Source organism: Lipotes vexillifer, unplaced genomic scaffold (assembly GCF_000442215.2).
Source record: "Lipotes vexillifer unplaced genomic scaffold, Lipotes_vexillifer_v1.1 scaffold86, whole genome shotgun sequence".
In the NCBI taxonomy this organism is placed as follows: domain Eukaryota; kingdom Metazoa; phylum Chordata; class Mammalia; order Artiodactyla; family Lipotidae; genus Lipotes; species Lipotes vexillifer.
In genome coordinates, this window is record NW_006785406.1 from 1,494,868 (window position 1) to 1,521,526 (window position 26,659).

The 26,659-nt window shown below is 40.3% G+C and overlaps 1 protein-coding gene across 1 annotated transcript in view; it reads right to left on the reverse strand.

Annotated features, from left to right (window-relative positions):
• The window catches only part of PCCB (propionyl-CoA carboxylase subunit beta), a 111,719-nt gene that overhangs the window by 51,095 nt on the left and 33,965 nt on the right, over positions 1-26,659 (reverse strand). The window contains exons 9-11 of the mRNA XM_007457568.1: positions 16,540-16,650; positions 1,965-2,073; positions 579-699 (exon numbers count right to left, since the gene is read on the reverse strand). Of these exons, the coding sequence (XP_007457630.1) occupies positions 579-699; positions 1,965-2,073; positions 16,540-16,650 (341 nt within the window). The remainder of the gene's footprint in view (positions 1-578; positions 700-1,964; positions 2,074-16,539; positions 16,651-26,659) is intronic.

Genomic DNA, 26,659 nt, shown 5'->3' on the forward strand with positions numbered 1-26,659 from the left:
CCCCAGCTTCTGGCCACAAGCAGGTGTGCATAAGCACATTTCCTAAAGGGCATGCTGTCTGAATCATTTCACATTGATTTATTTCATGTTAAAACAAACAAACAAACAAACAAACAAAAAAATATACATATATATATATCAATTGTGGACAAAGACTCAGAAATAATATTTTTGGGGGCCACTTTTTACTCCCAAGCTACTTGTCAGATATTAGAGAGAGGAAAAACGTGAATAAAAATAAAATATCTTGGGATTTCCCTGGCAGTCCAGTGGTTAAGACTCTGTCTGAGCTTCCACTGCAGGGAGCACGGATTTGATCCCTGGTGGGGGAACTAAGATCCTGCATGCCACACAGCGTGGCAAGAAAATTTTTTATTAATTTCTTTTTAAATAAGTAAATAAAATTCTTTGTGGCTCCTGTACCCAGACATGCCACCACCATGCCTACACCTGACTTCACTGCACAATCTACACCAAGCTGCCCACCAGGGCAGACCCTGGAGGTCCCGCCAGGGCACACGGGCCAGAGAAGGACAAGCCAACCTGCAAAACGAGAGGAGCTCCGGCCTGCAACTCACCTGGGATCATGGCACTCACGGACGGGGGCCAGGTCCTGATTGCTGAGAGGCAAGTAGTTGAAGAACTCCCGGAGATTACACAAGGCGTCCACGTCGTTTTCAAAAGCTCTGTGGGCCACGCCTGAGAAAACAGGGAGTATATAACAGGCCAGGGCACCTGTCAGCCCAGAGACGCAGCTTCATGCCCACCTGCCCCCTCTAGGGCAGGTCTGCAGCAGACTGTGCCGATAGCCCTGTCGCCGCCCCCTCCACTGAGGATGGTACCACACCACACACCTTCAGGCTGACTCTCAGTCCATGCAGCCTGTTCTCTCTGCAAGGGTCACTGCTTTCATTATCCAGGTCTTTGACCTAGTGTCGCCTATATGCCGAGGCTTTCCCTGCCCCTCTCCAGAGCACAACTTTCCCCACACCCCTCACTCTCCATCCCTGGACCAGGTGGGAATTCTCGTCACACGTTTCCCTGTGGCACCTGTTTCCCTGTTTACTGCCTGACATCTCCCCGAAAGTATCAGCTCCAACGGGGTAGAGGCTAGGCCTGTCTCATCACTGCAGCCCAGCAACTGGAATAATGCCTGGTTATATGTCCATTAACACTCAAGAAAGCTGGACAATAAAAAATAAAAGGAAAACGGCTGGCACATGTCATGGTACTCAGCAATGGCAGAACAAAGGAGGAAAGAAGGGGAACCACGCAGTAAGGAATCAAGCCATCATTCCTCAAGAACACTCTGAAATCACAGAAGAGCCAAACAGGGCCATAGACATGATAGAGAAATTGGGGCAGGAAACTCCCTCTCAGGTTCACCCCACCGGACTCCCTGCTTCTACCGCTGCCCCCAGAGTCTCGTCTCTACCAGGCAGTCCAACTGAGCTTTTAAAGTCAGATCATGTCATGTCTCTAATCCAACCACCCTCCTTGCCAGTCACGGAGCACACCAGCCCCTCTCCTTCCTCAGAAGCCTCTGCCTGCGATGCTCCTCCCCTAGGAATGCACGCAGTCCACTCCTTCAAATCTGCTCAACTATTGCCCAGTGAGGCCTGTCCTTACCACCCTCATTAAAACTGCAACAATCCCAACCCCCTTTACCCTGTACTACTTTTTCCACAGCACACATACTTTTATGAATCATAATTCTCGTAACCATCATTCTAGTTTGCTCAAAAATTTCAAAGACTATGAAAGCATTAGTAGTAGCCTGTAATTTAATTTAACGAGTTTGAGATATAAATCCACCTTTATTACTATATCTGTAGACAATACAGGACACTACAGTCTATTTAAAGAAATTCTGTCGATGAAGTGATATCTGTACAGACTGTCACTTCTAGCACTTCCTCTTCTCCGTGTCTGACAACAGTAAGGTAAGCTTCGAGGCCTCTAACCTGACATGGTGGTGTGGGTCCTGGCGCCCCCGAGCTCCTCCTGGGTAACGTCCTCATTGGTGACAGACTTCACAACATCAGGGCCAGTGATGAACAAGTAGGAGGTGTCCTGAAACCAGAGAATTCCAGAAAGTTCAATCTCAGAGCACCAGAACTCGCAAAACCAGGTTAGGACGCAGCTCACAGATGTGCATCCAAATGAAAGACCCACGTTTTCCCTGCCTCACTGTCTATCAAAAAATCTTCGTTGCCTGGTTCTCTCTCAGCAAAATGGCCTGCAGTGTGGCTACCAGTCATTCATCTGTAGAAAACCCTAACAGGTGACCCTTATTCAGAGCTTGCTGCACACCAAGAATTTTTCTAAGCATTTCATGGGATTGTGTCATTAAAGCCTAGGTACTATTATCACCCCATTTATAGATCAGGAAACGGAGGCACTGTGATAGTGTGCAGCTTGCCTAAAATTAATCAGTCACTTTAAGTGAAGCTATCTGGAGACAATGAAAATCAATGTTTGGTGTTCTGAGAGAGTGACAGGCTTTAATTTTTAGTTTCTAACTTAAAGATAATAAAGACATATTGTAAAAAATTTAATCAAAATAGGAGATACAGTAGAAAGTAAGTCTACATGCAAGCCCTTATTTCCAGCCCTCTAATTTCCATCCCCAAAGGTGACCACTGTCAGTTTCTCTGACATCCATGCATATGAGCATTTATATATTTTTTCCCTCTTATTTTCTCTTTAGCACATTGTCCTACACACACTGTTCTCAAACTTCTTGAAGATTATTCCGTATCAGTATAGTGGGACATGTATCGCAACTTACTTAACGGTCACCTACTGATGGTCCTTTAGACTGTTGCCAGTGTTTTACTTATAACAAGCAATGCTGCAATAAGTATCTTACTACAATCACCTCTGTCAGCTCATTGTTCATGTTCTTTGCCCATTCTCCTACTAGTTGTTTTTATATACTAAGGACATTAGTCCTTAGACTATTATCTGTGTTGTATCAGTCTTTATTTTATGGCTCCTTGGTTTGGAATCTTGCTAGAATGGCCTAGCTAGAGAGGTCTATCTTCCCCACTCCACACAAAGACTGAAACAAATGTAAATAAGAGCATTACTTGTAACAATCAAGAACTAGAAACAGAGACTTCCCTGGTGGCGCAGTGGTTAAGAATCTGCCTGCCAATGCGGGGGACACAGGTTCAATCCCTGGTCCATGAAGATCCCACATGCCTGAGCAACTAAGCCCATGCACCACAACTACTGAGCCCATATGCTGCAACTACCGAAGTCCACGCACCTAGAGCCCGTGCTCCGCAGCAAGAGAAGCCACTGCAATGAGAAGCCCGTGCACCACAACGAAGAGTAGCCCCCGCTAGCCACAACTACAGAAGCCCCCACTCGCCACAGGAAGAGAAAGCCCACATGCAGCAAGGAAGACCCAACACAGCCAAAAATAAATAAATAAAATTTAATTTTTTTTTAATTTTAAAAAAAGCAGATGAACAGTTACCTAAAGACAGGGCTGGGAGGTAGGAAAGAATGAGTTACAACAATACATGAGGAAACTTTGGGAAGTGATGGTTATGTTCATTATCTTAATTGTGGTCATAGCTCCATGGTTGTATACACGCATCAGAGCTCGAATTGCACAACTTAAAGTGTGTGCAGTTCACCATACATCAATTATATCTCAAAGTTGTAAAAAAAAAAAACTGTGGAAATGCAAAGGGTCAAGAATATCCCATATCCATACCACTTAAAGAAAATACGGAAGGACAACTTGCTGTACCAGGTATCAGCATTTGTCGTAAAGCCATTGTAATTGATAGCATGGTACTGACTGGCACAGAGATAAGCAAACAAACCAAGAAAGTTCAGTGAAACACTCGATATATGGACGCTTGATTCACAATATAAATGACATCACAGAGCAGGAAAGATTGTTCTTTTCAATAAAAGGCTCTAGGTCAACTAGGCGTCTATACTGGAAAAAAAATTTTTAAAGCATTAAACTAGCCTCTATTCCATACTATGTGTAAAAATCAACTCCAACTTTAGGTGCAAACATAAAAGGCAAAATAATAAAACTTTTAGAAAATAGTATCTTCGTGACTTCAGGGTAGGAAAAAGTCAAAAACTAAAACACACTACCCATAAAGTGTACATTTGACATTCATTCTCCTATCAAAAGAGCACAGAAGCCAGCTTACAGGGACACCCACTGGCTAAAGGAAGGACAATTTGAGCATCAAAATAATGATAGCACTGTAATGGAATATAAACCATTGAGTAAAATAGGAAATCCATGAACCCATATTAAGTCAATGAAATAAACAAATGCCCAAGAAAAGCAGGGATCTTCCTTAGAGTAGATCACCAACTGATATGAAGCAAGTGGTGGAGCTGGAAAATAACCATCTTGTAAAGATTGGTTTGGACAAGAATCATCAATAGATACTAAATCAAGGCAAAAAGTATAATGTGGAACAGCATACTTGTATGGTCTCAAAGCAACTCCCCAGTGAGTATCAGTTACAAAGAAAAAACGGTAACTACATAGTGAAGAAACCAGACAACACCTCAACAATGATCAAATTAATGTCACCAATGAAGGGCAGATGGCCATCACTTGCCTCCAGATGTGATCATTTGAGCAGGATACAACATCACTAATGTAGTAGGCTGGGCTACCTAATCTGATTCTGATCGTGAGGAAATACCAAATAAATCCAAATTGAGCAAAAATCTATGAAATAATTCATTCTGTAGCCTTCAAAATGTCATGACAAAGAGTCTGAGGAATTGTCACAGAGTAAAGGAAATTAATGCAACATGACAACTACATGCAATATGTGATCCTGAAATGGATCCTGTACTGAAGAAAGAAAATGCCATTAAGGACATTTCGGGGACAAGTGACCAAACTGTAATCTAGATGGTGGAGTAGACAACAGTATTATATCAGATAGACTACATGTTAGGCATATGTGAAACAAGCCTTAATAAATTTAAAAAGATTGAAATCATACAAACTATCTTGTTTGATCGCAATGGAATGAAACTAGAAACAAGAAAAACTGGAAACTTACAAATATGTGGCAATTAAACATCACACTTTTTTTTCATAAATTTATTTATTTTTGGCTGTGTTGGGTCTTCCTTGCTGCGCATGGACTTTCTCTACCTGCGGTGAGTGGGGGCTACTCTTCGCTGTGGTGTGCGGGCTCCTCATTGCAGTGACTTCTCTTATTGCAGAGCACAGGCTCTAGGTACGTGGGCTTCAGTTGCTGTGGCGCACAGGCTCAGTAGTTGTGGCTTGCAGGCTCTAGAGCCCAGGCTCAGTAGTTGTGGCGCACGGGCTTAGTTGCTCTGCGGCATGTGGGATCTTCCAGGACCAGGGCTCGAACCCGTGTCACCTGCACTGGCAGGTGGATTCTTAACCACTGCACCACCAGGGAAGTCCCAAACATCACACTCTTAAAACAGCCAATGGACCAAGGATGAAATCAAGGGAAATTAGAAAATACTGAGAAATGAAAACATACAAAAACTTACAAGATGCAGCAAAAACAGTGCTAAGAGGGGAATTTAAAGCTGTTAAACACACTAAGCAAGTAAGTTCTCAGGGCTTCTGTCATGGCTCAGTGGTTAAGAATCCGCCTGCCAATGCAGGGGACATGGGTTGGAGCCCTGGTCCAGGAAGATCCCACATGCTGCCGAGCAACTAAGCCTGTGCACCACAACTACTGAGCCTGCGCTCTAGAGCCTGCGAGCCACAACTACTGAGCCTATGTGCCACAACTTCTGAACCCCATGCACCGAAAGCCCATGTTCTACAACAAGAGAAGCCACCAAAATGAGAGGCCCACGCACCGCAATGAAGAGTAGCCCGCGCTCACCACAACTAGAGAAAGCCTGTGCGTAGCAACGAAGACCCAATGCATCCAAAAAAATCAATAAGCAAAATTTAAAAAAAAAAGTTCTCAACCTAACTTTATACCTTAAGGAACTAAAAAAAAGAAAAGAAAAGAAAAAGAACTAAACCCAAAGTTAGCAAAAGAAAGAAAATAAAGATTAGAGCCGAGATAATGAAAAATAGAAAAAATAGAGGGAGAAAAAAAAATCAGTAAAACCAGAACTTGGCTCCTCAAAAAGATCAATAAAATTGACAAATATTTAGCTAGATGGATTAAGAAGAAATAGACTCAAATTACTAAGATCAGAAATGAAAGTGGGGACATCACTACCAATTCCACAGAAATAAAAAGATTATAGGAATACTATGAACAATTCTATATAACAAATTGGATAACCTGGATGATATGGACAAATTCCTAGAAACACACAACTTACCACCAAGACTGAATCATGAAAAAATAGAAAATCTGAATAGACCTGTAACTAGTAAGGAGGCTGAATCAGTAATCAAAAACCTCCCAAAGAAAAGCCCAAGACCAAATGGCTTCACCAGTGAATTCTACCAAACATTTTAAGAAAGATTAAACACCAATCCTTCTCAAGCTCTTCCCAAAAAATTAAAGAGAAGGAAATACCTCCTAATTCATTCTGAGACTCAGTATTACCTTAATACCAAAGCCAGACAAAGCCACTACAAGAAAAGTACACATCAATATCCCATATAAATATTGATGCAAAAATGCTCAACAAAATACCAGCAAATCTAATTCAACATTTTATAAGGAATTATACACCAAGACCAAGAGGAATTCTTTCCTGAAATGCAAGGATGGTTGAGCACACCAATATCAATACACCACATTAAAAGAACAAAAGGAAAAACTTACATGATCATCGCAATGCAGAAAAAGCATATGACAAAATTCAATACTCTTTCATGGTAAACATACTCAGAAAACTAGAAAGAAACTACTTCAACATGATTAAGGCCACATATGAAAAACCCACAGCTAACATTATACTCAATGGTTAAAGACTGGAAGCTTTTCCTCTAAGATCAGGGACAAGGCAAGGATGCCTGCTTTCTCCACTTCCATTCAACACAGTATTGGAAATCCTAGCCAGAGCAATTAGTCAAGAAAAAGAAAAAGGCACCCAAATCAGAAAGGAAGAAGTAAAATTATGTGTTTGCAGATGACATGGATTTTATATGTAGATAACCCCAAAGATTCCACACACACACAAAGTTAGAATAAACAAATTAAGTTGCAGGATACAAAATTAACACACCAAAATCAGTTGCATTTCTGTACGCTAACAATGACCAATCTGAAAAGGAAGTTACAAAAACAATTTCATTTACAATAGTTTCTAAAAGGATAAGGTACTTAGGTGTAACTTAGCCAAAAAGGCAAAAAAAAACTTGTACAGTGAAAATTATAAAACATTTCTGAAAGAAATTAAATAAGACATAATGGAAAAGATATCTTCCATTTATGGATTGAAAGACTCAATACTGTTAAGATGTAAAAACTACCAAAAGCAACGTACAGATTCAACATCATCCCTATCAAAATCTCAATGATATTTTTGCAGAAATAGAAAAATCCATCCTAAAGTTGATGTGGAATCTCAGGGGACTCTGTGTACAGCCAAAACAATTCTGAAACAGAACAAGGTTGGAGGTCTCACACTTCCTGACTTCAAAACCTACTAAAAAGCTACAGAAATCAAAACAGTGTGGTACTGGCATAAAGACAGACATATAGACCAATGGAACAGAATAGAGAGCCCAGAAATAAACCCTTCCATACCTGGTCAAATGGTTTTCAACAATGACACTTAGACCATTCAATGAAGAAAGAACAGTCTTTTCAATAAATGGTGCCAGATCCCACTCCTGGGCATATATCCAGAGAAAACTCTAATTCAAAAAAGATAGGTGCACCTCAGTATTCATATTTATAGCACTATTTACAATAGCCAAGACATGGAACCAACCTAAATGTCCATCAACAGATGAATGGATAAAGATGTGGTATATATATATATATATATATATATACACACAATGGAATACTACTCAGCCATAAAAAAGAATGAAATAATGCCATGCAGCAACATGCATGGACCTAGATATTATCACACTAACTGAACCAAGTCAGAAAGAGAAAGACAAATATCATATGATATCACTTATATATGGAATCTAAAATATGATACAAATGAACTTATTTACAAAACAAAAACAGACTCCCAGACATAGAAAACAAACTTATGGTTATAATAAATTAGGAGTTTGGGATTGACAGATACACACTACTATATATAAAATAGGAAAACAAGGACCTACTGTATAGCACAGGGAACTATATTCAATATCCTGTAATAAACTATAATGGAAAAGAAAAAAAATAGTGCTAGGAAAACTGGATATCCACGTGCAAAAACATGAAGTTGGACCTATGTTACATCATATACAAAAATTAACTCAAAATGGATCAAAGGACTAAACATAAGAGCTAAAACTACAAAACTTAGAAGGAAACATACAGGGAAAGTACGTGACACTGGATTTGGCAAGATTTCTTGGGTATGATAACAATAGCAGAGATTACAAAAGTAGACAAACTGGACTTCATCAAAATTAAAATCTTCTGTGCAAAGAACACTAACAGAATGAAAAGGCAGCCCACAGAATGGGAGAAAATATTTTCAAATCATGATCTGATAAGGGGTTAATATCAGAATATATGAAGAACTCCTACAACTCAACAACAACAATAAAATGATTCAATCAAAAAATGAACAGGGCTTCCCTGGTGGCGCAGTGGTTGAGAGTCTGCCTGCTGATGCAGGGGACACGGGTTCGTGCCCCGGTCCGGGAAGATCCCACATGCCGCAGAGCGGCTGGGCCTGTGAGCCATGGCCGCTGACCCTGGGCATCTGGAGCCTGTGCTCCGCAACAGGAGAGGCCACAACAGTGAGAGGCCCGCATACCGCAAAAAAAAAAAAAAAAAAAAATGAACAGAAGACTTGCATAGACATGTCTCCAAAAAAGATAAACCAATGGCAAATAATATGAAAAGAGGCTCAACATTACTAATCATTTGAGAAATATAAATGAAAACCACAGTGAGATACCACTTCACACACATTAGGATAGCTATTATCAAAACAGAAAACAAACGCTGGCAAGGATGTACAGAAATTGGAACCCTTTGTGCATTGCTGGTGGGAATGTAAAATGGTGCAGCCACTGTGGAAAACAGTATGATGTTTCTTCAAAATATTAAACAGAATTACCAAAATATCCAGTAACTCCACTCCTAGGTGTATGCCCAAAAGAACTGAAAACAGGGATTCAAACAGATACATGTACACCAACGTTAATTACAGCATAATCAGTCTAAAAAAGGAAGGCAGTTCTGACACATGGTACCATATGGATGAACCTTGAAGACATTATGCTAAGTGAAATAAACCAGTCACAAATGGACAAATATTGTATGAATCCACAAATTCCACAACAGAAAGGGACTGGGAGTAGGGAATGGAGAACTATGTTTAATGAGTACAGAGTTTCAACTGGGGTAGATGAAAAAGTTCTGGAGATGACTGGTGACGATGGTTGCAAAAAAAATGTAAAGGTACCTAAGGCCACAGAACTGTAACTTAAATCTTACCACTTAACCATTTCTTATGTATATTCTACAATTTTTTTTAAAACATACTGTATCAGTGTTAAACTTCTGGAATTTAACAACTGGTTATGTAAGAAAACATCCTAGTTCTTAATTATATACTGGGGACTTCCCTAGCGGCCCAGTGGCTAAAACTCCACACTCACAATGCAGGGGGCCCAGGTTCGACCCCTGGTCAGGGAACTAGATTCCACATGCTGCAACTAAGAGTTCGCATGCCACAACTAAGAGTTTGCATGCCACAACTAAAGATCCAGCATGCCACAGCAAAGATCCCACGAGCGGCAATGAAGATCCCGCATGCTGCAACTAAGACACAGCACAGTCTAATTAATTAATTTATTTATTTATTTATAAAAAAGAATTATATATTGAAGCATTAAAAAGGTAAAGGGACATGATATATATAACCCACTCTCAAACAGTTAAGAATTCTGTAAATTAGAAATTTCAAGATAAAAAGATTTTTAAAAAATTCTGCTCAAAGGATAGCATTGAGAAGAAAAAACTGAAGTCACAGAGTGGGAGAAGACAGGTGCAATATATATAACTGATAAAGAACTTACATCCAGAATATACAAAGAACTGCTAAAAATCAGTAAGAAGAAAACAAAAACCTCAATTTTTAAAAATGGGTAAAATAGATGAACAGCCATGCCATGAAATAAACATGAGGGAATTCCCTGGCAATCCAATGGTTAGGACTCAGTGCTTTCAGTGCTGAGGCCCAGGTTCAATCCCTGGTCAGTGAGCTAAGATCCTGCAAGCTGCACAGCACAACCAAAAAAAAAAAAGAAAAAAGAAAAAAAGAAACATATGAAAAGGTGTTTAACCTCATTAGTCATGGAAATGCAGATTAAAACAATGAGAGGGCTTTCCTGGTGGTGCAGTGGTTAAGAATCTGCCTGCCAATGCAGGAGACACGGGTTCGAGCCCTGGTCCGGGAAGATCCCACATGCAGCGGAGCAACTAAGCCAGTGCGTCACAACGACTGAGCCTGCGCATAACAACTACTGAGCCCACAAGCTACAACTACTGAAGCCTGCGTGCTTACAGCCCATGCTCCGCAACAAGAGAAGCTACCGAAGTGAGAAGCCCTCACGCTGCAACAACGAGTAGCCCCCGCTCACTGCAACTAGAGAAAGCCTGAGTGCAGCAACAAAGACCCAATGCAGCCAAAAATAAATAAAATTAAAATTAAGAACAAAACAGAAAAAAAAAGAGATATCACACCAAATGCAAACTGGCATAATTAAATTATGTCAATAAAAGTGCTGGCACGGATGCAGAACAAGTGAAATGCTCACACACTGCTAGTAGAAGTGTAAATTGCTGCAACTTCTTCAGCAAACAGGCATTACATAGAAAAGGTGAAGACATGTACATCCTATGACCTAACATTGTCCCACCTTGAGAAACTGAAACACAAATATCCATCAACAGTAGAAAGGATGAGGATCTTAAGATAATATACTACACAGCTATTAAAATGAACTACATTTACAAAGAACATGGATAAATCTTATAGACATGCGTCACAGTCACGCACAAAAGAATGCATATTATGTTTCACTTTACGTTAAAGGTAAAATAGGCAGCATTAACCCCATTGTTTAGTGAGGCATAATTAAAATTTTAAACTATAGAGCAAAGCAAATTTTAAAATTACCATAAAAGTTGAGACAAACACTTCTAGGCAGGATGGATGGAGACAATACTGATTACGAGGGTAATGGGGGGCAGGCTCCTGGAGGACCATTTCCTGATCTGGGTGTCATTTACGTGGATCTGTACTTTATAATAATTGCTAAACTTTACGTATTTTATGTACTTCCCTGAGTATGTATTACATTAGAAATTTTAAATTGTTTAAAATTTTTTAATTAACTGGGAGAGGAGGCAGAGACAGAAGCAGGAAGACCAGTTAGAAGGATTATGCAATAATCCAGGTGAGGTGCTTGAATCAAAGTAATAGCAGTGTTAAGTAATAAGAAGTACATAGGAATTTTATTATATTTTAGATTATAACCTAAAATAGAGCAAATATGATTTTAGACTGATTGAACTCGGAATATAACAGAAAAATGAGTCAGTGTTTTTGACCTGAGCCACTGGAAGGCTGGTCTTGCCATTTATTGAGATGGGGAAGGCTATAAGAGAGCGCTTTGGGAGGGCCTCATTAGAGATGAGAAACCCATTAAAGCCCAAATGGAAATGTTGATAGGCAACTGAATGTTTAATCCTGGAGTTCAGGAGACCGTTCCATCCTGAAGAAATAGGTTTGAGAGTTGTCAGCACATACATAGATGGATATTTAAAGTCTTGAGGTAGGATAAGATCACCAAGGGAATGAGAGAATTGCTAGAAGAAAACCAAGAGAGTATAGTGCCCTGATGTTTCAAAGAGGAAGAAGTGATGACATAGGTCAAAGGCTGCTGGAAGGTCAAGTAAGATAGGACTGAGAAATGTCAACTGGATTTAATGATATAGAAATCGTTGGCGTCTTTGATACAAGAAACTGCCATTATCAGTGACCCTGAATAGAACAATATCCTTTCCATCATAAATTAAATGTCCAAATATATTTAGATCTATCTGTCAGTTCTGTCCTGTTTCTCAGTTCTGTTCTGTTCCCTGGTCTATTCATTTACAAACTGAACAAATAGTTTTAGTTATTTTAGCTTTAAAACATATTTTCTCACCTGGCAGGGCTAGCCCTTCATTGCACTTCCTTCATGGAATGTCTACTCTTACATTGTAGTTTTCTTGTTAATATGAACTTGTCTAGACCTTTAAGAAAGAATCTATTAGCATTTTTATTGTACTCTCATTAAACACATGGAATAGTTAAGATGTAGAATGGTTAAGGCTTAATGATTAGTTGCGGAGGACAAGAAAGAGGAGGTGGTGCCAATATGCAGGTATTAATTAAAGTTCTGCAAGTGGAGGATGGGATTGCTTAGGATGAAAACACAGGATTAAAAGATACAGCGTACAAAAAGTCAACATACAGAAATCAGTTGTATTTCTATACACTATGTACAAAATATACGCTATATAGAAAATATCTGAAAAAGAAATAAAACCTGCCCATTCATGATAGCATCAAACATTACAAAATACCTATGTATAAATTTAACCAAGGAGGTGAAAGATCTAAACACTGAAAATTATAGGACTTTGATGAAAAACACCAAAGATGACACAAGTGGGAAAAAAATCCCATGTTTATAAAAATATTGTTAAAATGTCTGTACTACCCAAAGCCATCTATAGATTCAATGCAACTCCTATCAAAATTCCAATATCATTTTTCTACAGAAGTATGGCATCACATAAAAAGAAACACAGACCAATGGAACAGAATCAAGAGCCCAGAAACAAACTCTCACGTATACAGTCAACGAATACTTGACCAGGGAGCCAAGAACACTAAATGGGGAAAAGATAGTCTCTTCAATAAATGATGGTGGGAAAACTGGATAACCACATGAAGAAGATGAAACTGGACACATATCCTAGACCACTCACAAAAATTAACTCAAAATAGGTTAAGGACTTAAAGACCTGACTCTGCAAAACTCCTAGGAAAAAAACATAGGAGAAACACTCCCTGACACTGCTCTTGGCAATAATTTTATGGATGATACCAAAAGCAAACGTAATAGAAACAAAAATTAATAAGTGGGACTACTGCAAACTAAAAAGTTTCTACACAGCAAAAGCAACAATCAACAAAATGAAAAGGCAACCTACCGAATAGGAGAAAATATTTGCAAATCATATATCTGATAAGGGATTAATATCCAAAATATATAGAGAACTCGTAAAACTTAACAGCAAAAAAATTTTTGATTAAAAAATGGGTAGAGGATCTGAATAGACATTTTTCCAAAGAAAACATACAAATGACTAATGAAAAGATGCTCAACATCACTCATCATCAGGGAAATGCAAATCAAAACCACAATGAGGTTTTCGCCTCACACCTCTTAGAATGGCTGTTATCAAAAAGACAAGAAATAACAAGTGCTAGTAAAGTTCTGGAGAAAAGGGAACACTGTGCACTCTTGGTAGGAATATAAATTGATACAGCCACTATAGAAAACAGTATGGAGCTTCCTCAAAAAACTAAAAATAGAACTTACCAAATGATCCAGCAATCCCACTTCTGGGTATATATCCAAAGGAAATAAAATCAGGACCTCAAACAGATGACTGCATTCCCATTTCACTGCAGCATTATTCACAGTAGCCAAGATATGGAAACAACCTAAGTGTCCATCAATGGATGAATGGATTAAAAAAACATGTGACATACATACAAATACACATATACACACAGAATTATCCACTGGATATCCATATCAATAAAAAAAAGTGACACATACATACACACAGACAAACACAGAGAAATATTATTCAGCCATGAGAAAGAAGGAAATCCTGCCATTCGTGACATGAATCATTCTTTAGGGCATTTCACTTAGCGTATGCTAAGTAAAGTAAGTCAGACAGAGGAAGAGAAATACTGTATGATCTCACTTATACATGGAACCTAAAACAGCTGAACTCACAGAAAAAGGACAGTGGTTACTAAGAGCAGGGGCAGTGTTGGAGTGAAGGGAGCTGTTGGTCAAAAGATACAAACTTCCAGTTATAAGATGAAGAAGTTCTGGGGATCTAATGTACAACATGGAGATTATAGTTAACGGTACTGTATCACATACTTGAAAACTGCTAAGAGAGTAGATCTTTAATGTTAATCACCACAAAAAAGAAATGGTAATTATGAGAGCACTATGGGGGTAATCATTTTACAATATGTAAGTATCAAGTCAACATGTACACCTTAAGGGGGCATCCCTGGTGGCACAGTGGTTAAGAATCTGCCTGCCAATGAAGGAGGCACGGGTTCAAACCCTGGTCTGGGAAGATCCCACATGCAGCAGAGCAACTAATACTGTGTGCCATAACTACTGAGCCTGCACTCTAGAGCCTTCGAGCCACAGCTACTGAAGCCTGCGCACCTAGAGCCTGTGCTCCGCAACGAAGAGTAGCCCCCACTCACTGCAACTAGAGAAAGCCTGTGCACAGCAATGAAGACCCAATGCAGCCAAAAATAAATAAATAAATAATTTTTTAAAAAAATGTACACCTTAAACTTAAACAATGTTATATGTCAATTATATCTCAATGAAACTGGGAAAAAATGTTTTAAAAATAAGACAAAGCAGGGCTTCCCTGGTGGTGCAGTGGTTAAGAATCCGCCTGGCCAATGCAGGGAACACAGGTTTGAGCCCTGGGCCGGGTAGATCCCACATGCCACGGAGCAACTAAGCCCGTGCACCACAACTACTGAGACTGTGCTCTAGAGTCTGCAAGCCACAACTACTGAGCCCACAGCCACAACTACTGAAGCCCACGTGCCTACAGCCCGTGCTCCGCTACAAGAAGCCACCACAGTGAGAAGCCAGCGCACTGCAATGAAGAGTAGCCCCCACTCGCCTCAACTAGAGAAAGCCCACATGCAGCAATGAAGACCCAACACAGCCCAAAAAAAAGAATAAATTAATTTTTTAAAAAAATAAGAGAAAGCAGTTTAGAATTTTCCAGCATGTATGTAAGGAGAGGAGGAAAGAATGGCCCAAGGAATTGATCCCACACCTCCATTCCTGCCAGGTAGGAAGACAACTGGGGTAGCACCACATAGGTATGGCATATATAGATTTAGTTCAAGGAATCCTGCTTTGCTCAAGAAATAAGAGATGTGGTCATCTTAATTTTTAAAGTCCACCCTAAACTGAACATTGAACATTTAGGTTGCTTTTAATCTGTCACCAAGAAAGAATAGTTGAGTCAAGGGGTAAGCACTTTGCTAAACTTTAATTCCTACTGCCAAAGAGAAAAGTGTTTCCTATTTACGCTCCTCTATTTACACTGTTTTCATACTGGATGACTCTCTTTCCTTTTTGCCCCCTAATTTGTCTTGACCTTTTTTTTTTGCAGTACGCAGGCCTCTCACTGTTGTGGCCTCTCCCGCTGTGGAGGCTCCGGACGCGCAGGCTCAGCAGCCACGGCTCACAGGCCTAGCCACTCCGCGGCATGTGGGATCTACCCAGACCGGGGCACGAACCCGTGTCCCCTGCATTGGCAGGCAGACTCTCAACCACTGCGCCACCAGGGAAGCCCTGTCTTTACATTTATTGCTCATTATGGTTAAAAATATTTAAGAGGAAAAGACTGATTTCTTTTTTAAGTATCGGGTTAAAGGTAATTACCCATGTATAAGCGCCACCAGCCCTGTCTTTACATTTATTGCTCATTATGGTTAAAAATATTTAAGAGGAAAAGACTGATTTCTTTTTTAAGTATCGGGTTAAAGGTAATTACCCATGTATAATTTCAAATAGGCTTCTTTTAAAAATCATTTTAAAATATCATTTCATATAAATCATGTAATAAAGATATGGACCTCTTTACAATGAAGTTGGAGATCAGATTTACCATTACCATCATAGACAAAATGTAATAAAATGGCAAACAGCTGAAGAAATAAAGGTGGGACATAAGAAACAACCTCCTAGTGAAGCAGTTTACAGAAAAGCTTTCCATGAGAAACTTTCTGTATTTAGGATTCAGTAAACGATCATCTGTCTGGGCAGAGGATAGGAACTTTGATTACCTGAAAATCATTTGCAATTCAGATCAACAAGTAAAATCACCCACCAATGAAGTAGACAAGCACATTCTGCCACTGAACCCACACAAGCTACAGTCTTCATGCCAAAACCTTCTCTCCACCAAGACCTTATCAGCACTGCACTGAAATCCAATAAGCGTGCAGATAACAACACAGATCTGGGTCAGGAATTATTGTTATTGCAGGTGAGGTACTGCACAACTCTCAAAGGGCAGGAGAACCAGGTCCTTTTCTTACCTTTACCATGAACGTGAAGTCTGTTAGGGCCGGGGAGTAGACAGCCCCACCGGCACATGGGCCCATGATCAGAGAAATCTGAGGGATGACTCCGGATGCCGTGACATTCCTCTGCCAAAAGAGAAAGGCAAAGGCATCTGGTTACAGAGGTGTTCAAGGCATTACCTGCAGAAAGACAGAGGCAACAATAAAAGTACATTTGGCTTTTATTCACAGAAATTCTATCCTAGAGACAAGAGGCCTAATCTGTACAGTTTCTTCCAGAATTGTATATGGAACTTTTCCCCATAACTGGTGGGATGGTTGGCATATTACTTTCTGGGGCAAGTAACCTCTTCTCTCCTTGGCAGGGCAGTAGTTCCCCAAAAGCTCCACCAGGACATGAGCTCAGAGAGAATCCTACCACTCTCACCCCAGCTCTAAACACAACTCAGGCCAGGACCCCTGTCTGTACAAAACTGGCTGGAAGAATGAATGAAAACCTTAGGTGGAATATACAGGGCCAACACTTACCCTGGATCCATGACCTCTACTTGGAGCCCCTTCACACCCTCCACAGAGGATGCCCAACAGTTACAAGGCAAGGCTAAGAGGCAGGTGCTACTTTACTCAGTCTTCAATGTCTGCCCACCCCTACACAGGGCAGATGGGCAATAGGGAGGTGGCAGAAGGCAAAAAGTTTCCATAGGGACAAAGGTGTTGTGAAGAGCCAAGTCTCAGGCCACCTTCTAGGAAAAACAAGATTTCCCAGGGGGCTGGAAGACCCAGGAAAGATAAGAGCCCAATGACTCCTTGCCCATCCCCCAGCTTCTATCCTTCCCTGAGCCCCATTAGCTTAAGAAGTATGTCCACTTTTAGCCCTGACCTGGGTCTGAGACCAATTTCTATAGTTCACAGGACATAGCTCAGGACAGCACAAAAAGGCATCCACAGAGAGGATTCTGAGAAGATGGTAGAATAGGAAGCATCAGGAATCTGTCTCCCCACCTGGACAAAAATTACACTGGCAGAATCTGTCTGATATAACTTTCTGGAGCTCTGTTAAGTCTACTGAAGGCTTAACATCCACAGGAAGATTTGGAGGGCAAATCGTGGTTCATTTCAGTCGATTTCAACTGGTAGCACAGTAGCAGCTACCCCTACCCACCCCCTACCCCCAGCCATGAGGCATGCAGCTGTGCATGTGTTCCTGGAGTGGCTTACACAGAGGCAGACAAAAAGGACCCTGCCCTCCAAATATCGCAAATCTATGCTCCGACAGCTGGTTGTTGATTCTGATCAGAGGTGAAGTTAGGAAGTTAGGCGGCCATTGTTGTTACACCTCACCCCATTGTTGCAAGCTCCTCCCCCTCCAGCTCAAAATCACTTGCATTAGGGAAATGCAAATCAAAACTAGAATGAGATACCACAGCACACACATTAAGATGACTACTATCAAAAAAACAGAAAACAAGTGGTGTTGGTGAGGTTGTGGAGAAAGTGGAGACCTTGTGCACTATTGGTAAGAATGTAAAATAGTACAGCCACTGTGAAAAACAGCATGGTGGTTCCTCAAAAAATTTTAAATAGAATTACCAAATGATCCAGAAATTCTACTTCTGGGGATATACCAAAAAGAATGGAAAACAGGGTCTCAAGGAGATAACTTGTACACCCACATTCATAGCAGCATTACTCACAATAGGTGAAACGTGGAATCAACCCAAATGCCCATCAATAGATAAATGGATAAACAAAATGTGGTATATCTATACAAAGGAATATTATTCATCCTTGAAAAGGAAGGAAATCCTGTCACATGTTACAACATAGATGAAACTTGAGGACATTGTGCTAAGTGAAATAATAAGCCAGTCACAAAAAGACTAACACTGTACAATTTTATTTAAGTTATTTAGTCAAAATAATAGAGACAAAGTAGAATGGTGGTTACCAGGGGCTGGCAGGGGGGATAATGGGGGGTGACTGTTTAATGGGTATAGAGTTTCAGTTTTGCAAGACACAAAGTTATGGAGGTGGCCCCTGTCCACCTCCCTACGGCTGCCCCACTAGCCAAAAAGTTTCTCCAGGTGTGGAATTCCAGGCTACCACCAGCACAGAGTGTCCATGCCAGTCACGAACCAGCCCACCCGATGGCCCGGAGGCAATGGATATGTCAGAAACCGAAGCAAGAAAGTACTCGGCAGAGGGGGAAGTCAAGATGGCAGACTGGGAGGACGCAGAATTCATGTCTCTGCACAACTAGGGCACCTACTAGGCACCAGTGGGGGACCACAGACACCTAAGGGGATGGGAAGAACCCCCAGTGACACGGTCCTAAGCAAAGGCCCCATCCCATGCTCAGACCTCACCCCACCACCAGCCTAGGTTCCACCCCACCCTAAACCCTGCCCCTGCCTAAGTTCCACCCCTCCTAAACTCCACCCCAAGAGCCAAGTCTTTTTGTTTTTCTTTTTTCCTCTTTTAGATTGGGGTTCTGTTTTACCTTGTTGATTCACTGTTGTTGACTCATTTATATTTTTATATTTCCTAATAAATTTTTTATTTTCCAATTTTATTTTATTCTTCATACTCTGTTACTGTTCTCTCCTTTTGGCTTGTGCCCCCCGCGCCTGCACTTTTTTTCTCTTTTTTCTGTTATGGTCTTATTTTACCTTGCTGCAGTTGTTTCAATTATATTTTTACTTTTCCTAATATATTTTTTATGTTTCTAATTTTATTTTATTTTTTTTGCATTACGCGGGCCTCTCACTGTTGTGGCCTCTCCCACCGCGAAGCACAGGCTCCGGACGCACAGGTTCCACAACCATGGCCCAAGGCCCCAGCCGATCCGAGGTACATGAGATCTTCCCAAACCAGGACAGGAACCCAAGTTCCCTGCATCGGCAGGCAGACTCTCAACCACTGTGCCACCAGGGCAGCCCAAGCTTGACCTAAATTTTAAGATCAAATCCACAAATGGCAGAGAAATGTGCCCAAAGCCAGCTCTCAACCACTGCACCACCAGGGAAGCCCTTATTTTGTTTTTTATTCTTTGATATATTTTGCTCCTTTTCTTTTTTTTTTTCTCTTTTTTTTTTGCCACACCACGCAGCTTGCGGGATCTTGGTTCCCAGGCCAGAGGCTGGGCCCGAGCTCCTGTGGTGGGAGCTCTGAGTTCAAACTGCTGGACTAACAGAGAACCTCAGACCCCAGCAAATATTAATTGGAGTGAGGTCTCCTGGAGGTATTCATCTCAGCACTAAGACCCGGATCTATCCAACTGCCTGCAAACTCCAATGCTGGATGCCTCAAGCCAAACAACCAGTAAGACAGGAATACCACCCCACCTATCGAAAAAGAAAAAAACAAAAATGAAACAACAAAAAAATATGTTACAGATGAAGGAGCAAGGCAAAAACCTAAAAACCCAAATAAATGAAGACAAAATAGGGAACCTACCTGAAAAAGAACTGAAAATAATGTCAGTAGGGCTTCCCTGGTGGCACAGAGGTTGAGAGTCCGCCTGCCGATGCAGGGGACACGGGTTCGGGCCCCGGTCTGGGAAGATCCCACATGCCGTGGAGTGGCTAGGCCCGTGAGCCATGGCCGCTGAGCCTGTGCGTCCGGAGCCTGTGCTCCACGACAGGAGAGGCCACAACAGTGAGAGACCCGGTATCGCAAAAAATTAGAAAAAATAAAATAAAGTAAAATAATAATGACAGTAAAGATGTTCAAAAATCTCGGGAACAGAATGAAGAAAATACAAGAAATATTTAACAAGGATCTAGAAGAACTAAAGAGCAAACAAACAGTGATGAAAACAATAACTGAAATTAATGATACTCTAGAAGGAATCAATAGCAAAATAACTGAGGCAGAAGAACGGATAAGTGACCTGCAAGATACAATAGTGGAAAGAACTGCCAAGGAGCAGAATAAAAAAAAATAACGAAAAGAATTGAGGACAGTCTCAGAGACATCTGGGACAACATTAAACACACCAACGTTCGAATTATAACGGTCCCAGAAGAAGAACAGAAAAAGGGTCTGAGAAAATATTTGAAGAGGTTATAGTCGAAAACGTCCCTAACATGGGAAAGGAAGCAGTCAATCAAGTCCAGGAAGCAGAGTCCCATACAGGATAAACCCAAAGAGAAACACACCGAGACACATACTAATGAAACTATCAAAAACTGAATACAAAGAAAAAATATTAAACACAGCAATGGAAAAGCAACAAGTAACATACAAGGGAATACCCATAAGGTTAACAGCTGATTTTTCAGCAGAAACTCCAAAACGAAGAAGGGAGTGGCAGGACATATTTAAAGTGATGGAAGGGAAAAACCTACAAGCAAGATTACTCTACCCAGCAAGGATCTCATTCAGATTGCACAGAGAAGTTAAAACCTTTACAGACAAGCAAAAGGTAAGAGAATTCAGCACCACCAAACCAGCTTTACAACAAATGCTAAAGGAACTTCTCTAGGCAGTAAACAAGAGAAGGAAGAGACCTACAATAACAAACCTAAAGCAATTAAGAAAATGGTAATAGGAACATACATATCGATAGCTACCTTAAATATAAATGGATTAAATGCTGCAACCAAAAGACACAGACTGGCTGAATGGATACAAAAACAAGACCCATACATACGCTGCCTACAAGAGACCCACTTCAGACCTAGGGACACATACAGACTGAAAGTGAGGGCATGGAAAACACATCCCATGCAAATGGAAATCAAAAGAAATCTGGAACAGCAATTTTCATATCAGACAAAATAGACTTTCAAATAAACACTATTACAAGAGACAAAGAAGGACAGTACATAATGATCAATGGATCAATACAAGAATAAGATATAACAATTGTAAATATTTATGCACCCAACATAGCAGCACCTCAATACACAGGGCAAATGCTAACAGCCATAAAAGGGGAAATTGACAGTAACACAGTCATAGTAGGGGATGTTAACACCACACTTTCACCAATGGACAGATCATCCAAAATGAAAATAAATAAGGAAACACAAGCTTTAAATGACACATTAAACAAGATAGACTTAATTGATATTTATAGGACATTCCATCCAAAAACAACAGAATACACTTTCTTCTCAAGTGCTCATGGAACATTCTCCAGGATAGACCTATCCTGGGTCACAAATCAAGCCTTGGTAAATTTAAGAAAACTGAAATCGTATCAAGTATCTTTTCCAACCACAACACTGTGAGACTAGATATCAATTACAGGAAAAAAACCTAGAAACAAAAAATACCTAGAAACAAATGACAACGGAAACACGATGAACCAAAACCTATGGGATGCAGCAAAAGCAGTTCTAAGAGGGAAGTTTATAGCAATACAATCCTACCTCAAGAAACAAGAAACATCTCAAATTAACAACCTAACCTTATATCTAAAGCAGTTAGAGAAACAACAACAAAAAAACCCCAAAGTTAGCAGAAGGAAAGAAATCTTAAAGATCAGATCAGAAATAAATGAAAAAGAAATGAAGAAAACAATAGGAAAGATCAATAAAACTGAAAGCTGGTTCTTTGAGAAGATAAACAAAATTGATAAACCATTAGCCAGAGTCATCAAGGAAAAAAGGGAGAAGACTCAAATCAACAGAATTAGAAATGAAAAAGGTAAAGTTGGGCTTCCCTGGTGGCGCAGTGGTTGACAGTCTGCCTGCCGAAGCAGGGGACGCAGGTTCGTGCCCCAGTCCGGGAAGATGCCACATGCCACAGAGCGGCTGGGCCTGTGAACCATGGCCGCTGAGCCTGCGCGTCCGGAGCCTGTGCTCTGCAATGGGAGAAGCCACAGCAGTGAGAGGCCCGCATACCGCAAAAAAAAAAAAAAAAAAAAGGAAAAGAAAGGCAGAAATACAAAGGAACATAAGAGATTACTACAAGCAACTATATGCCAATAAAATGGACAACCTGGAAGAAATGGACAATTTCTTAGAAAAGTACAACCTTCTGAGACTGAACCAGGAAGAAATACAAAATATAAACAAACCAATCACAAGTAATGATATTGAAATTGTGATTAAAAATCTTCCAAGAAACAAAAGCCCAGGACCAGATGGCTTCACAGGCGAATTCTGTCAAATATTTAGAGAAGAGCTAACACCTATCCTTCTCAAACTCCTCCAAAATATAGCAGAGGGAGGAACACTCCCAAACTCATTCTACTCATTCATCACCCTGATACTAAAACCAGACAAAGATGTCACAAGAAAAGAAAACTGCAGGCCAATATCACTGATAAACATAGATGCAAAAATACTCAACAAAATACTAGCAAACAGAATCCAACAGCACATTAAAAAGGTCATACGCCATGATCAAGTGGGGTTTATTCCAGGAATGCAAGGATTCTTCAATATATGCAAATCAATCAATGTGATACACCATATAAACAAATTGAAGGATAAAAACCATATGATCATCTCAATAAATTCAGAAAAAGCTTTCAACAAAATTCAACACCCACTTATGATAAAAACTCTCCAGAAGTAGGCATAGAGGGAACGTACCTCAACATAATAATGGCCATTTAAGACAAACCCACAGCCAACATCGTCCTGAATGGTGAAAAACTGAAACCATTTCCTTTAAGATCAGGAACAAGACAAGGGTGCCCACTCTCACCACTATTATTCAACACAGTTTTAGAAGTTTTAGCCACAGCAATCAGAGAAGAAAAAGAAATAAAAGGAATCCAAATCGGAAAAGAAGAAGTAAAACTGTCACTGTTTGCAGATGACATGATACTATATATAGAGAATCCTAAAGATGCTACCAGAAAAGTACTAGAGCTGATCAATGAATTTAGTAAAGTAGCAAGATACAAAATTAACGCACAGAAATCTCTTGCATTCCTATACACTAATGGTGAAAAATCTGAAAGAGAAATTAAGGAAACAATCCCATTTACCACTGCAACAAAAAGAATAAAATACCCAGGAATAAACCTACCTAAGGTGACAAAAAATCTGTATGCAGAAAACTATAAGACACTGATCAAACAAATTCAAGATGATACAAACAGATGGAGAGATACACCACGTTCTTGGATTGGAAGAATCAACATTGTGGAAATGACTCTACTACTCAAAGCAATCTACAGGTTCAATGCAATCCCTATCAAACTACCAATGGCATTTTTCACAGAACTAGAACAAAAAATTTCACAATTTGTATGGAAACACAAAAGACCCCGAATAGCCAAAGCAATCTTGAGAAAGAAAAACGGAGATGGAGGAATCAGGCTCCCTGACTTCAGACTATACTACAATGCTACAGTAATCAAGACAGTATGGTACTGGCACAAAAACAGAAAGATAGATCAATGGAACAGGATAGAAAGCCCAGAGATAAACCCATGCACATATGGTCACCTTATCTTTGATAAAGGAGACAAGAGCATAAAATGGAGAAAAGACAGCCTCTTCAATAAGTGGTGCTGGGAAAACTGGACAGCTACATGTAAAAGAATGAAATTAGAACACTCTCTAACACCATACACAAAAATAAGCTCAAAATGGATTAAAGACCTAAATGTAAGGCCAGAAACTATCAAACTCTTAGAGGAAAACATAGGCAGAACACTCTATGACATAAATCACAGCAAGATCCTTTTTGACCCACCTCCTAGAGAAATGGAAATAAAAACAAAAATAAACAAATGGGACCTAATGAAACTTAAAAGCTTTTGCCCAGCAAAGGAAACCATAAACAAGATGAAAAGACAACCCTCAGAATGGGAGAAAATATTTGCAAATGAAGCAGCTGACAAAGGACTAATCTCCAAAACATACAAGCAGCTCATGCAGCTCAACATCAAAAAACACAAAAAACGCAATCCAAAAATGCACAGAAGACCTAAATAGACATTTCTCCAAAGAAGATTGCCAACAAACACAGGAAAGGATGCTCAACATCACTAATCATTAGAGAAATGCAAATCAAAACTACAATGAGGTATCACCTCACACCAGTCAGAATGGCCATCATCAAAAAATCTAGAAACAATAAATGCTGGAAAGGGTGTGCAGAAAAGGGACCCCTCCTGCACTGTTGGTGGGAATGTAAATTGATACAGCCACTATGGAGAACAGTATGGAGGTTCCTTAAAAAACTAAAAATAGAACTGCCATATGACCCAGCAATCCCACTACTGGGCATATACCCTGAGAAAACTATAATTCAAAAAGAGTCATGTTCCAAAATGTTCATTGAAGCTCTATCTACAATAGCCAGGACATGGAAGCAACCTAAGTGTCCACCAATGGATGAATGGATAAAGAAGATGTGGCACATATATACAATGGAATATTACTCACCCATAAAAAGAAATGAAAGTGTGTTATTTGCAGTGAGGTGGATGGACCTATAGTCTGTCATACAGAGTGAAGTAAGTCAGAAAGAGAAAAACAAATACCATATGCTAACACATATATATGGAATCTAAAAAAAATGGTTCTGAAGAACCTAGGGGCAGGACAGGAATAAAGATGCAGACGTAGAGAACGGACTTGAGGACACGGGGAGGGGGAAGGGTAAGCTGGGATGAAGTGAGAGAATACCATTAACATATACACTATCAAATATAAAATAGCTAGCTAGTGGGAAGAAGCTGGTCACCTCGGTGCTCCGTGACTAGAGGGATGGGATAGGGAGGGTGGGAGCGAATGCAAGAGGGAGGGGATATGGGGATATATGTATGCATATGGCTAATTCACTTTGTTGTGCAGCACAAACTAGCACAACATTGTGAAGCAATTATACTCCAATAAAGATATTAAAAAACATTAAAAAAAAAAAGAATTGACACTTAAAAAGTTATGGAGATGGGCTTCCCTGGTGGTGCAGTGGTTGAGAGTCTGCCAGCAATGCAGGGGACACGGGTTAGTGCCGTGGTCCAGGAAGATCCCACATGCCGCAGAGCGGCTGGGCCCGTGAGCCATGGCCGCTGAGCCTGCGCATCCGGAGCCTGTGCTGCGCAATGCAAGAGGCCACAACAGTGAGAGGCCCGCATACCGCAAAAAAAAGAAAAAAAAAAGTTATGGAGATGGACAATGGTGATAGGTGCATAAAATTATGAACGTATTCAATACCACTGAACTGTACACTTAGAATGTCTAAGTTTAGGGACTTCCCTGGTGGCGACACTGTGCTCCCAATGCAGGGGGCCTGGGTTCGATCCCTGGTCAGGGAACTAGGTCCCACATGCATGCCACAACTAATAGTTCGCAAGCCACGACTAAGGAGCCCAGCGAGCCGCAACTAAGGAGCCTGCCTGCCACCACTAAGTCCTGGTGCAACCAAATAAATAAACAAATATATTTTTTTTAATGTCAACTACAATTGGCACTTACCATCTACCTCTACAAGGATTAAATCTTGTGCATTTGCAGCTGCTGACTTTCAACACCCCACTAAAAGGAGTTCAGGGTGAAGAGCTGAAATTAGGAACTCTGTGCTCTGGGAAAAACTGGCACAACAGGTCTTCAGAAAGTTAGATATTTTCAGGAGCCAATTTTATGAGCTCAATTCTTGTATCTCCTCATATCTAGAAAAACACTAAAATCCTTCATGGTGACATCTGCTCCTCGTGACTAGCAGTAACTTTCAAGAAACTAGCAGAAAACTTCTACAAAAAATATGTGCTTGATTGCATGTATTCCCCCTTCACCGAAATCATATATATTCAGACCTTCCCTCCTACCTCTTTGGAGCAGTTTCTCAGAGCTATCTGGGATGCTGTCTCCAGAGCTGCAGTCCTCATTTTGCCCCAAGTAAAACTTAACTCACAACTCTCACATTGTGCATTTTTTTTTAAGTTGACACAACTTTTAGTTTGTGAACAGTTTTTAAGTCCACAGCTCTGAGGAACAGCAAAAAAAAAAAAAAAGGAATAAAGAACAGAGGCTGAGGGACCTGTGGGAAATCAAATGTACCAACATACACATTATAAGACTATCAGAAGAGAAAGTGTGCTTCTGATGTAAGGATAAGCATATACATCAATGGAAAAAAACTGAGTCAAGAAATAAACCCTTATATTTATGGTCAATTGACTTTCTTTCCACCAAAGTGCCAGGACCATTCAGTAGGGAAA